We start from the raw sequence: 14,329 nt of genomic DNA, 5'->3' as shown, positions 1-14,329 counted from the left end.
GTTGTGTACACTACACAGTCATAATCATAAACACTGTTGTTCTTAAAACCTAAAAAAATAAATACATATTAACCCTCAGAATAATGGGTGTTCACATTATTTTGTCCAACCACTGTATATATTACCAAAAATATAAAAAAATTGGGTAAGAAAAATCATTATGTACCGCACTGAACTATTTCAGCAATCAATTAGTGATATTTGATTCTTAAACGAATCGTTCTTTTGAGCAGGTTTTCAGGAAGTAGCCGGTCGAGTCGGTTCACAAATCGAACTTTAGTTCCGGGTTGATGAGGCAAGACGCACAGCCAAAGTAGCACGTCCGACTCAAAAAGAACCGAATGAGCAACCAATTGTCGAAGTTTGCAGAGGATTACCGAGGAGTCTGATGAGTGATTTGACGATGCTATGAAAGCCTAAGGCACATTCTGGAAATATAATTATTATGACTACTGTTATTAATTAACATTTGATTAAATCCTGCAAAAACCTACTGTCGAGAGATGTCTTTTTTTTTTTTACTATAGTTTATTGTGCAAGCTGATTGGTTTATTCTTTCTATATACTTTAGATATATATATATAATTTCCGAGTTTGTGCATCAATGTCTGTAATGTGTGCTGTAGGTGCGAAACCTTTAGGAATATTATAAAAGATGTAGGCTACTCAGTATTGGTCAGTCGTATCAGACGGATCCGTGAATGAAACTGTGACCACAAACACCATTAACTTAAGTGAAAAAAAGGCAATAATCAACAATATGCGTAGACACAAATGACTTTATTTGAATGTTTCCTTGATATAACATGACACTGGCTGCATCCGAAATCAAATACTTCCCTACTATATAGTAGGTGAAAAACAGTATGTGACAAAACAGGTATGTCCGAATTCACAGTACTCATAAAACAGTAGACAAAAAGTACCCGGATGACCTACTACTTCTGGTGAGATTCTGAAGTGTGCTACAATGGACACTTTACTATCCCATGAGGCCACGGGAGAGGATTTGTGAATGACAGTGAAGCAACGAAACAGACGCCTGTGTTACATGATAATGACAACACGGTGAATGTAGTATGTCCAGATTACATTCATACTACACACAATCATACTATATAGAAAATATTTTATCAGTGGTCGTGAAGTTATTACTTATGCGATTTCAGACGCAGCAATTGAGTTGTTGAAAATAAATGCGTAGTGACATTACGTGATGACGTTACTAGTTTTTTGAAGTGGTTCACCGAAATGAACTGGCCGAAAGAAATAGTTTGCGAAAAATGTATTGGACTTTACATCACTACAAGTTTTTAGAATTAAAAATTAATGTACACATAGTGTACATGTCACGACGCAGGACGTACAACAAAAACAATCTTTATTAAATCCAACAGGAGAACTCAGGAGATAAGAGGAATAATAATACAGCACAACCACCTAAAACAACAACGACAAGGAACAATGAACAGAAGAATCTAAGGGTTTAAATACACAACAGAACTAAGAACAGGCGAGTAACTAATGAGTAACTATGGAAACTAATAACGACCATTAACACAAGCAAAACGGGAACAGGGAAAACGAATCCCAAACACAATGAAACTAAACAGACTTAAACATAACCCTGCAGTGCACAACTTCACATGTTGAAGTCACAAGTTAAAATACCAAGTTATTGTTGTTGTAGCACATTTCTCACTTCTTATTGATATATCTTGTGACATGTGAGTTTAGTGTGTGTAAGGAGAATAGAAGACAAAGTCAAGATGACCCCATAGTTTTGCATACTGGTGAGACTTTAACGTATAGTTTGTAGCCTACCTTATTAAAACTATTTATATTGATATATACAGTATATCCTAAAAGAGGTCATATATACGGTGGCCCAGTAGTGCACAACACAACGAAATTTAAAAAGCAAACATAAGTTCACAACACAACGAAATTAATCCACAACACAACGGAAAATGTACAACACAACAGAAATGCCCCCGACCACTAGAGGGCTCTCGGAGCGCGATAAAGTTAGTTTTCCATGCCACTGAGTCTTAAAAAAATTAACAACACCACTATTAGTTTTAACAGTATGTAGCTAACCATGGTATATCAACATTTATTAATTCAAAATCACCTACGTGCATTAAAGCTGCATATTTATACTCTAGAATGTTTTGACGCGCTATCAGCGCTTGATCCCTAAGGGAATGTCCGCCAATTCTTTCAAGTTGTTAAAACGTATAATTTGTATCAATTAAAATTACTTTTAACATTCAAAAACAGACATGTTCCAAATCCAAAGCTTGATTGTATTGGTAGTAGACTGACTTACTACAGCTGATTTCTTTCCAATACCTCCCTTTATTACAGTAAACAATCATTTTTTTAGGACATTTCTGTAATTTAATGTCAATGTCAATGTCAAGTTTATTTCTATAGCACTGTTTAAAACAACTCAGAGTTGACCAAAGTGCTTTACAATCCCATAAATAGCACCATTTACACAAGAAACAAACACACAAACAATAAAAGAGCTTTTGCAGTCTCTACACTACATTAAAAGCCAAAGAAAAAAGATGAGTTTTTAACTCAGAGAGTGTCTGAGCAGTTCTAATACATAGTGGGAGACTATTCCACAGTTTTGGGGCAATAACAGAGAAAGCCCGATCCCCTTTCATTTTTAGTCTTGCCCTAGGAACAGTCAGCAGCCTGTGTTCTGAAGATCTGAGAGATCTCGATGGCTTATGAATGGACAAAAGACTTGACAAATAAGCAGTCAAATAAGCAGTTTAAAACTTAATAAAAGTTTTTTTCTTGTATCATGTTTCAAAGGTTGCAGTTCCTATTAACCAAACTGACGTACAACAGGTGAAATTGTGCCAATAGCTCCCTATATGCACAGTACATAATTTGTTTCAAAAACAAACAAAAAAACATTAGGCCTACTGTAATTCACCTAAAGTTTTTTTTTTTCATGTCCCAAAGCTTGTGGTAGGTTCCTAATGACCAGACTGACTTATTATAGGTGAAATTGTGCCAATACCTTCCTGTAATTCTGCAATTCACCAAATTATTTTTATTTTTATTTATCAATTTATATTATAATAAATTATACGTTTTAACCACTTGGTGGAATTGCCAGACGTTCCCTTAGGGATGTGCAGTTGTAGCGCGTCAAAGCATTCTCCAGTATAAATACGCAGCTATAATTCATGTAGGTGATTTTGAAGTATATTTTATGTCGATATACAATGGTTACACTGTAAAAACTAAACCCTTAAAGACTGCCGACTCTATAGAACAATGGCAAGGAAAACTAACTTTATCGCGCTCCGAGAGCCCTCTAGTGGTCGGGGGCATTTCCGTTGTGTTGCGGCTTTATTTCGTTGTGTTGTACATTTTCCGTTGTGTTGTGGATTCATTTCGTTGTGTTGTGAACTTATGTTTGCTTTTTAAATGTCGTTGTGTTGTGCACTACTGGGCCACCGTACATATAACATCTTAAGATGAATCATCACAACAACCATAATATAATCACATTATTTATTCGCCATTAACTCCCTGAGGTTCTTATTGTCTTTCTCATTTTTGTTGGTCTTGTGAAAATGTCATCAAAAAGGGCCTGAGGAAGAGTGCCATGCCTAATTATTTCACACAATACACATACAGCTGAGATAATGTTGTTGTGACAATTTTGACAGCTCATGTACACCATATGTGGGTCGGAATGAACACTTGGAATGAGATTAAACAATTTCAGGTTAGCATATTTGTGCCTGCCTTTACTGTAGGATTCCTCTGATAGGAGTTTACACATGTTGTGTTTGAAATGTTATGTATGTGTGACAAGGCCATGTTCATAACCTTGTATTTTCAACATGTTCCGTTGCCATGGTGAGTCTATTGATTGGAGCAGGGATCTGTTGCTGAATGCTAAGAGGTGTCATTTAAGCCAATAATGTGAAGGACTGTCAGTCTGCAATAACAAAGAGGTAGTGTTTGCTATTGTCTATACAAGGCTAAGCTTCAGCTCTGGTGCAGATCCTTTTCCATCTGTAAGAAAAAGTTGAATGGATCCTCAACCTCATTGGTTGTTATCAAGCTCGTTCTGAGCAGAATTATTAATACACAGTGTTTTTCTGTACCACAGAACCACTATAATACTATACAATTATACATTTTAATCAACCTCTCTACATTTCCTTAAAAAAAATCTAATCAATTATCATGACTACAAAGTTGAAGCAAGCAAAACAAGAAAACCTTTTCATGGCAGAACAGAAAACCTGTACTAGAGGCATATCCTGGTTTGAGTCCAAAGATATTTCAAACTTCTGACAATTTGTTTTGAGTTCAAAAGAATCTCAGGGGAAAATAAATGTTACAAAATGTAACAAGATTATTTTGAGGCCGGCTTTGAATTTTCTACTAAATATCATCTAGACCATTATAGATGTCTTAGTTCTTCCCCGCAGACCAAAGAAATGGCATACGCTTCAGTGAACGCTAAGGCCTGAACCCTGCAGAGCTGTAGGGAGGAACATCTTATTTATCCTGGTGACTGATCCTGCTACGGCGGAGCGCAAAGTTATCTCTCCATTTATTTCCATTAAAGTGCTTTGATAGATGAGATGCATGTTCATTGAGGGTAAATATGCTTACAAAATATGAAATTTGCGCAGTTCAATTACACAAGTGCAGTTTTAGGACTATGGTACACTGTAACAAATTGCTGTAGATTCTACAGTAAAATTCTACAGAAATTTATTGTTTTATCATTTTACAAGTTATTACTGTAATTCGCAATGCATTATGGGTCAAAAAGAGTATTACAGTTGTTAACAGTATATTTCCCTGTCAACTGTAAATTGATTTACAGGTAAGAGGTGTTTTCACTGTAGTTCATACGGTTTTACAACTATTTACTGTGACGTGGCATTATGGGATTGCGCGGGCTGAATACAGATTTGAAAACTGGTGGACAAGAGGAGTTGAAGATAAGAGGCACTATTTACTAAATTTTTGGTAAGTTAACTTAAATTTACCTCCATAAATATTACAATCTAAATGTATTACTTAATGCTGTTTAAGCGATTCATATTTTGAACAGAATTCATAACATAAGCATGTCAGATGCAATTAATTTTATCGACTTGTTAACAACTGCGTGTTATCAGGACATTTAGTGGGATGTAAAAGTGTTTGATTACAAAAAAAAAATCGTTACGTTTATTTAGTAAAGGAATGTGTCTTTAATTTAAAATTTCTTGTTTCAGGCACAAGATTCGCGACGGGGCGCGCCATAACAGTGGTGAGACGAAGCTGAAATTACAAGGTAAAACCTGGTAAATGTTATGGACGAATGCTGCAGTTTGGTATAGTTTTATTCGCATTTGCTCTCAAGAGAGTATTTTTGGAGCATTTGCAGTTTGGCAGACAAGACAAATCCACTGAAGTGTTGGTGAGACAAAACTACGCACGTGCAGTTAGCTTTCTTGACGAAAAACATTAGGCTATAAATGATATTAACATCGTTGGGTGGTGCTATTTTCTCATTTATTTCACCAGTTTTGATTTCTTATCGAGAGCATGTAACGTTAGTGTTTAGCAAAGGCCTGCGTCATAACTAAATTTAACGCAAAGTTGACTTAAATTTACGTCCATAAATATTACACTCTAATGTATTACTTTGCTGTTTAAGCGATTCATATTTTGAACAGAATTCATAACATAAGCAAGAAGCAATTAATTTTATCAACTTGTTAACAACTGCGTGTTATCAGGACATTTAGTGGGATGTAAAAGTGTTTGATTCCAATATCCCCCCCCCCCCCGAAACGTTACGTTTATTTAGTAAAGGAATGTGTCTTTAATTTTAAATTTCTTGTTTCAGGCGAGGCACAGATTCGCGACGGGGCGCGCCATAACAGTGGTGAGACGAAGCTGACTGTTGCAAGGTAAAACCATCGTAAATGTTATGGACGAATGCTGCAGTTTGTTGCACTTTTATTCGCATTTGCTCTCAAGAGAATATTTTTAGAGCATTTGCAGTTTGGCAGACAAGACAAATCCACTGAAGTGTTGGTGAGACAAAACGCACGTGCAGTTAGCTCGACGAAAAACATTAGAATAGGCTATAAATTATATTTACATCGTTGGATGTTGCTATTTTCTCATTTATTTCACCAGTTTTGATTTTTTATTTAGAGCATGTAAACAGTGTTTAACAAAGGCCTGCGTCATAACTAAATTTAACGCAAAGTTAACTTAAATTTACGTCCCTAAATATTACAATCTAATTACTTAATGCTGTTTAAGCGATTCATATAATCAATTTGCTGCGAACAATGATATAGGAATATGCCTATTCGCCTTTGCTCTCGAGAGAGTATTTTTTAGAGCATTTGCAGTTTGGAAGACGACTATTAAATTGCTGTTGAGACAAAAGTCACAAAACTATACAGTAAATAAGCACGTGCAGTTAGCTTTGCTGACGAAAAACATTAGCCTATGATTTTAACATCGTTGGATGCTGCTATTTTCTCATTTATTTCACTAGTTTGGATTTCTTATTGAGAGCATGTAAAACCAGTGTTTAACAAATCCCTGCGTCATAACTAAATTTAAAATGACTGGCAAAAGATTTGAAAGTTAATTTTATTTTCTGTTCAAAGTTCCCATAGTTATCGTTTTCTTAATATAACTTGAACCTAAATCTAAATGAGAAATGTATCACTGTAAATTGTGTCAACATGAAAGCAATACCATTGTAGGTTTTACTAAGCATATGAAAGGTCACAGTAATGTTCCAAACTGCTGTTTTACCTGTGGTGTACCTGACTGTTCCCGTGCATTTACAAAATTTGCAGCTTTTAAGTCTCATCTATATAGAGACCATAAAGGTTATCAGAAGTCTCGTAAAGGTGCCAGATTTGACCAAATAGACACAACACTGATTTGCCAGATTGGATATTGTCATTTCACATGTACAACTCTGCATGACTTAATTAGGCATTTAAAAGGCCATATTGATGAGGGCAGGGAAATAAAATGCCCCTTTAAGAGTTGTGAGAGGACATTTAGTGTAAAATCCACATTTGCATCTCATATCTCAAGAACACACAAAAACAGTCCACCTGAGCTTCTAAATGAAGCAGTTTTTGCAAACCCACCACAACATGTGTGTCAGCCCTGTACATCTCAAGATGAGAGTGAGGGGCCTGAGCCATGTGAGGTCTTTGAAAGTGTAGATGAAGATTTTTTTCTGAAGAATTTGACTTTGTTTTATTTGAAACTGCAAGCAAAGCTTCTTTTACCTTCATCTGTAATTCAGACCATCATTGAGGAAGTCCAAGGAATTCATGATCTGGCCCAGGCAAGCGTCTACTCAAATCTTAAGGACAAATTGTCAGAACTTGGGGTGTCTAGTGACGCAATAAGTAATGTTATTGAAGACCTCAAAAAGAACGACTTACTTAAGGCAGGCAATTATATGTTGCGTACAGATCAATGTCGAAAGACAGTCTTTAAAAACTCCTTCAATTACGTAGAGCCAATGCCTTTGTATTTAGGTACCAATGACTCTGGGAAAGAATGCTTTGCCCAGTACGTGCCTATAAAGGAAACTCTTAATGCCCTTTTTGAATCAGAGGATTTCAAAAAGCAATATGAACTATCTCATTCTCGACTACCAAACAAAGATGTGTTTGAGGACATTTGGGATGGACATAATATTGCCAATAATGCCTCATTTAAAACAGACAAATCATCTATGGCCTTTATTCTCTATCAAGATGCTTTCGAGGTTGTAAATCCTTTAGGATCAGGTCGAAAAAAACACAAGATTTTGGCAGTATATTTGACACTTGGTGACATTTTACCATACAACAGGTCCAATGTTGATCAGATGCAGCTTGTTCTTCTCTGCAGGGAACAAGATTTTAAGAATTTTGGACAGGATGTTGTTTTTAATCAATTGATTAAAGACCTAAAAGACCTAGAGGAGTGTGGCATTGCACTGAAAGATGGTAAAGTTATTAAAGGGACTCTGTGTGCAATAGCAGGAGACAATCTGGGGTCACACAGTATTGGTGGCTTCCAGGAGAACTTTAGCAGGAGTACTTTTTTTTGTAGATTTTGTGACATAGACAGACAGACATTTGAGTGTAGTCCATGGTCTGCTGGTTCAAAAAGAACAAAGCTGTCATATCAGCAGCACATTGAAGACCTAAGAGAAAGCAACAGAGATTCTGTGTGTGGAATAAAATTTGACTCCGTATTCAACCAGCTGCTTTACTTTCATATCTGCCAGCCTGGTCTCCCACCATGTCTAGGTCATGACCTTTTTGAGGGTGTTGTTTCCTGTGACTTGGCATTATGCATCAACTACCTGGTAAACAAAGAGAAGCATTTCACATATGAAGAATTGAATAGAAGGATAAGTCAGTTTACTTACCTTGGAAATGAAGCAGATGACAAACCTCCAGAGTTTTGTCCAAATAGTGAGAAGTTAAGTGGGCATGCAGTCCAAAATTGGTGTCTGTTGAGAGTTCTCCCTTTGTTGATTGGAGACAGGATTAAAAAACCAACCGAAAATAGTGTGTGGAAGTTGATTTTGCTCCTAAGAGAAATAGTTGTGCATGTCTGTTCACCAGCTATTACTCCTGACCAGGTTGCTTATTTGGGTGTCCTCATCGAAGAATACATCCAGTCTAGAGTGGAGTTATTTCCAGAGTTTAACCTTAAACCAAAACACCACTATCTTTGTCACTATCCAGAGCTTATAATCCAATTTGGACCTCTGATCCGTCTTTGGACTCTGAGATTTGAAAGTAAGCACACTTACTTCAAACAGTGTGCAAGAAAATTGCACAACTTTAAAAACCTGTGTGCTACTTTAGCAGAGAGACATCAGCTCTTACAAGCATACTTGAGTGCTGGGACTCTTTTTCCACCTGTAGTTCAGGTGGGAAGAGGAGATGAATTTTATGCTGGTGACTACAATGAGAGAATTAAGGCAGCAACTTTAGCATTTCATTTCTCTCATGACTCCACTGTAGCTGCAAATGAAGTCATCTACAAAGGCACCAAGTACAAAAAAAACATGTATGTTGCACTAAAACAAGACGAAGAAGGTCTACACATGGGTGAGATTAAACTGATTTTAATTCATTGTAATGATTCCGTCTACTTTGTTGTGAGGAGGCAGCAGGCTGTGGAGCTTGTTGATATGGGTATCCATTTTCTAACAGAGACAGTTCAAGATTCAAACTACATGTGTGTAAAGCAAGAGAATCTCCTTGATTATTATCCATTGGCGCAGTACAAGATGAATGACATACCAGTGATTATTTTTCATCACTCTCTCCCAGATTTGTAGAAACATGTCCGCATTGGGGGAGGATGTACGAGATGCTGTGTTGGCAGTCCTACCTGGGCTGCAAGAGGAGAAACTACTGTCTCTCCTGAACAAGTTGGCAAGCATAGGAGTTGAGTCCAAATCTGACCTGCAGTTAGTTAAAGAGGAGGATCTGCCTGATCACATCACGCCAATACAGTGTCGCCGCCTCCTCAATGCTTGGAATGTAGAAGGTATGTCATGGTCATCTTCCTCATCATTACTGTAGTACTTGACATAAAAGATTAAAAAGAAGACTTCACTGACAATTTATAATTTTCTCACCTGTATACTGACTCAAACTCTTACAACTTTTGCTTTTTTTGTGAAACATTAACAAATAAATTGATGGAGATGTGTGATTTTGTTCATACAATGTATGTCAATGTCGTCCAACACTTCCAAGTTCCATAAAGGACTTAAAGGCATCATAAAGATATGAGGGGGTATAATTAATGTTTTCTGATGTAATATTATAATTTTTGAGTAAAATGCAACTTTTATTCAGTATAAATCTTGACCTAAATGGTCTCATTTTCATGATTATGATTTGAAGTTTGATTACACGTCCTTGATTATGTTGGATTATGAATTATCTTCATGCTGCCATTACATCCTTTTTGGAGCCTGAGAGTTTAGGACCTTAAAGGGATCGTTCACCCAATAATGAAAATTCTGATATCATTTACTCACACTCATGAAATGAGTTTCTCTCTTCTGTTGAACACAAAATATGATATTTTGAATAATGTTGGTAACCAGATAGTTGACAGTAGCCATTGACTTCCATAATAGGAAAAAAAATACTATGTAAGTAAATGGCTACCGCCAACTGTCTGGTTACCAACATTATTCAAAATATCATCTTTTGTGTTCAACAGAAGAGAGAAACTCATACAGGTTTGGAACAACATGAAGGTGAGTAAATGATGTCAGAATTTTCTTTTTTTTTTTTTGTGAACTGTCCCTTTAAGCAAGGACCCTGCTGACTTGCATTGTATGGATGTAAACATCACAATTACAAAAAAATATGTTCTGCAGAAGACATTAAGTTGCATTTGAGACAACATAAGGGTAAATAATGAGAGAATCATTTTTGAATACTTTTTATCTTTGGTAACTACTTCAGTGTTAATTGTGTGTGGATGCTGAGTTGTATCAGGTTTTTTTTTTTTTTTTTTTTTTTCAGACCAAACAAGTTGTGTCAAAGCAACACCTCTAGAATCCACACAAAGAGTCTTTGATACCACAATGAAGGACTTTCCATCATCAAATTCTAGTTCCTCAAGCACACCAAGTGTCTCGAGCACAGACAGTTCCAGTACAACTGTGGACTTAAGTGTATGGCCTGAAAACTTTGAAGTTCCCTGGAATAGGATGCCTTCTGGTATTAAAACAGCCATTGCACTGGGAAAACGCCCCACAGCTAAAGATCGCAGAGAAATGATAAGAATTGTTGTGGATGAGATGAGACTGACAGAGTTAAATCCATCAAAATCACAGTGCTTGATTGTCGCGAAAAAGATCGTGAAACAGTATTCACAAAGCTTTGCTGATGTCCTGGTAGATGGCACAAGAATAGGGACTGGCTATGGATCTCTTTTGACTCAACTAAAAACAAGAGTGGAGCATGTTAATCGTGGCTGCTTGTTGTCAAGACGCAGGACGCAGAAAAAGACCTCAAATTCATCAGGAGAAGACATTGCCCCAGGACCTGCAGACCAGTATGGTTGTGTGAGATGGCAGCCTGAGTGTCCGCAAGAAGAATCTGAGGAGAGTCTCCAAGAAAAACAAAAAGAAATGAAAGACCTCTACAGTACTGAGGGGCCAGCTGGGGCAGAGAGAGGACATCTCAGTCAGTTAATGAAGGCAACATACTACCTACAACGGAAATCCATCAATGCTTGCCCACCACCATCGATTGCTGACTTGAAAAATGACTGGCCTTATCTTTTCACGCCCAAAGAATTGTACAACCACTTTAAATCTCTTACAAACATAACCATTCTAGAGAAACTTGAGAAGTCTATGGAAGAAAAGGGAAAGATGATACTTCAGTTCTTCAGACAAATGCCAGCAGGGACTAATACAGATGAGATGCAACGCATACTTATGAAGTATGATGACAGTGGAGCATCCTGCTTAATCCCATGTGTGGTCCTTCTGCTTCTGTCACACTTCAAAGAAAAACCTGAAGCACTCTTTCTTCAGGCCGATGTAAGTCATATACAGTGCTTTTCTATTATAACAATTTGTTGTGGGGTTATGTTTTGTTCTCATATACTGCATTTAATTACATGTACAATTTTTTCCTTTTATTTTTTTTTTTCTTGTAGATGTCAGCAACAGCAGCTGATGTGGCAAAAAGTTCTACACTTCCAGACTCTCCGAGACTGATTGTCTTAGGTACGTTCCAAAATCTTTAAATTACTTAAAACATTTTGCCTGTTGTATTTTAGCATACATTTTTATAAAGTGTTTCTTATATGTATTATTTTTAGGTGAAATTCTCACTGCAACCCAGTGGATGCTGAGTATTGAGGGTCAAGTGGTTATGAATCCACACCCCAATTTTATGGCTGGATTTGCTGCTTTGTTTGCAGCTTACTACAACTTTAATCTGGTGTACCAGCATGAGGCATCCTGCACACTTGAATTTGTTCAAAGGTAGGTTTACTTAAATATAAATGTGTATATGTTAAAGGATTTGTTCACCCAAAAATTTAATTTCTGTCATTAATTAACTACTGACCTTCGTTCATTTTCGGAACACAAATTAAGATATTTTTGATGAAATACGTGAGGTTTCTGAACCACACATAGGCAGCAAAATCATTGCAACTTTCAAAGTCCAGAAAGGCAGTTAAGACATTGTTAAAATAGACCATGTGATAGCCCTACAGTGGATCAACTTTAATGTTACGAAGCCACAATAATACTTGCAACAAAACCGCAAAATAACGACTTTATTCAACAATCTCTTCTCTTCTGTGTCAGTCTCTGATGCTGTTAATGTAGTAAACACAGTGCAGCGCTTCCAGGTTCTACGTTAGAACAAAAATATTCTCATCACTTCAAAACATTAAGGTTGATCCACTGGAGTTACATGGACTATTTTAAAGATGTTTTTACTACCTTTCTGGGCCTTGAAAGTTGTAATGACGTTGTGGTCTATGTGTGGTTCAGAAACCTCTCTGATTTCATCAAAAACATCTTAATGTGTGTTCCTGAAAATGAATGAAGGTCAGTAGTTAATTAATGACAGATTAATAAGTAATTAATTACCGAAATGTCATTTTGAGGTGAACTAACCCTTTATAATACAGTAGTAGTGCAGCAAATGCTTATTGTAAAGTGGTATATTTTCATTAGTCTGCACATGATCCTAAAGCTTCTGCTTGTGTTTTTCTGACTGATTTTTGTGCAGATGTTTTGTTGGACTCAACCCATCCACTGGTACCAAGACAGTCAAAAAAAGTGGAAAGGCCTCAGAGAAGAGGAACAACACAGTTAATCCTCATGTGTCTACTCTTCTCAGAAAGCTAATGGACTTTGAGTGGTTAAGCATGTAAGTTGTCAAATGTATAATTATATATATAAAAAAAAATAAACTACAGGAGATGTCTATAAAATGACACATAATTCTATATATAATCTTGTTCAGTAAGATCTTGTTCTCCTGCCAAAAAGTGTTCAACTTACACAAAATGTAAAAAAGTACTTTACATTAAAGTTGTATTGTGTTGTTTATCACAAACATGTATACAAAAATAATTGAAAAAAAGCAGAAATGTGAGTTTTAACAGATGCGAGTTAACCATAATGCCATTCTGTTGATTGAGCTTAAAGGGACAGTTCACCCAAAAATGGAAATTCCGTCATTTACTCACCCCCCATGTTGTTCCAAACCTGTTTGAGTTTCTTTCTTCTGTTGAACACAAAAGATATTTTGAAGAATGTTGGTAATCAAAAAGTTGATGGTAGCCATTTACTTTCAATTGTCTGGTTACCAAAATTCTTTAAAATATCATATTTTGTGTTCAACAGAAGAAAAAAACTCATACAGGTTTGGAACAAATTGAGGGTGAGTAAACAGAATTATGACAGAATTTTCATTTTTGGATGAACTGTCCCTTTAACTTTTATTGAACCCAGAATCTTCCTTTTAAGTAATTTTAAGTCTACAAGTTGTTTGTAGTCATTTTGTGACTGATTTAGAAAATATTTTTTGTACTTAAAAGTAAAATTGTTGTTATTCTTGTCTTGCAGTAATTTGCTTGTTATTTTAATAAATATTTTTCTACAACAGCTCTGACTTTGTGCTTGTTTTTTTTATGTTTATTTTAATGCATTTACATCAATATAATGGTAAATAATAGAGTACAGTTTACATTTAAAATGATTATTTTCAGCTTTTTAAATGTTAAACTATTACAGCATCTTCTTGAATTTTGGGGGTATTTACAGGATTTTATTGCCAACTTTATTGCCAGGTAAATTCTGTACTTTAGTGAAATTACAAAAAATTGCTGTAAAATATATTTACAGGATTTTATTGGCAACTTTATTGCCAGGTAAATACTGTACTTAAGTGAAATTACAAAATATTGCTGTAAAATAAAATACAAGTTTAAATCAATGTTACTGTAAAAAAACTATAAATTACTGTATTTCATATACAAAAATTAACTGTAAATTGCTTTACAGTATTATACTGTAATCAATTTTACAGCAATTACCAACATTTTTACAGGATTTTATTGGCAACTTTTTTGCCAGTAAATTCCTGTAAATTCTACAGGAAATTTTTTACAGTGTACAGATGCTTGAGGATAAAAGTTCAAAATTCTGAATTGAATTGAACTTCCTACTTTATTAATGCTTTTGCTAGTTGTACTATGCAACCATGCATAGCTAATTAGAATATAAATC

The 14,329-nt window shown here is 35.8% G+C and overlaps 1 protein-coding gene across 1 annotated transcript; it reads left to right on the top strand.

Moving 5' to 3' along the window:
• Positions 1-4,783: 4,783 nt before the first annotated feature.
• LOC311305284 (uncharacterized protein) lies at positions 4,784-13,284 on the top strand. The gene is made up of 8 exons (XM_084432888.1): positions 4,784-5,025; positions 5,277-5,335; positions 5,894-5,957; positions 9,372-9,591; positions 10,587-11,614; positions 11,734-11,803; positions 11,899-12,064; positions 12,825-13,284. The coding sequence occupies exons 4-8, from the start codon at positions 9,384-9,386 to the stop codon at positions 12,967-12,969; spliced, it is 1,617 nt and encodes a 538-aa protein (XP_084289014.1). The 5' UTR covers positions 4,784-5,025; positions 5,277-5,335; positions 5,894-5,957; positions 9,372-9,383; the 3' UTR covers positions 12,970-13,284.
• The last annotated feature ends 1,045 nt before the right edge of the window (positions 13,285-14,329 follow it).

Source organism: Rutilus rutilus (assembly GCF_951802725.1).
Source record: "Rutilus rutilus genome assembly, chromosome: 15".
NCBI classification, from domain to species: domain Eukaryota; kingdom Metazoa; phylum Chordata; class Actinopteri; order Cypriniformes; family Leuciscidae; genus Rutilus; species Rutilus rutilus.
Note: the sequence above shows the minus strand (reverse complement) of the source record. Positions and strands in the feature narration are given on the sequence as shown.

Bases quoted from the DNA above. Each gene is read 5' to 3' on its own strand.
- LOC311305284 (XM_084432888.1), top strand. From the start codon at position 9,384: ATGTCCGCATTGGGGGAGGATGTACGAGATGCTGTGTTGGCAGTCCTA. The intron at 9,592-10,586 runs GTATGTCATGGT...TTTTTTTTTCAG, and splicing joins CAATGCTTGGAATGTAGAAG to ACCAAACAAGTTGTGTCAAA. The intron at 11,804-11,898 runs GTACGTTCCAAA...TATTATTTTTAG, and splicing joins TCCGAGACTGATTGTCTTAG to GTGAAATTCTCACTGCAACC.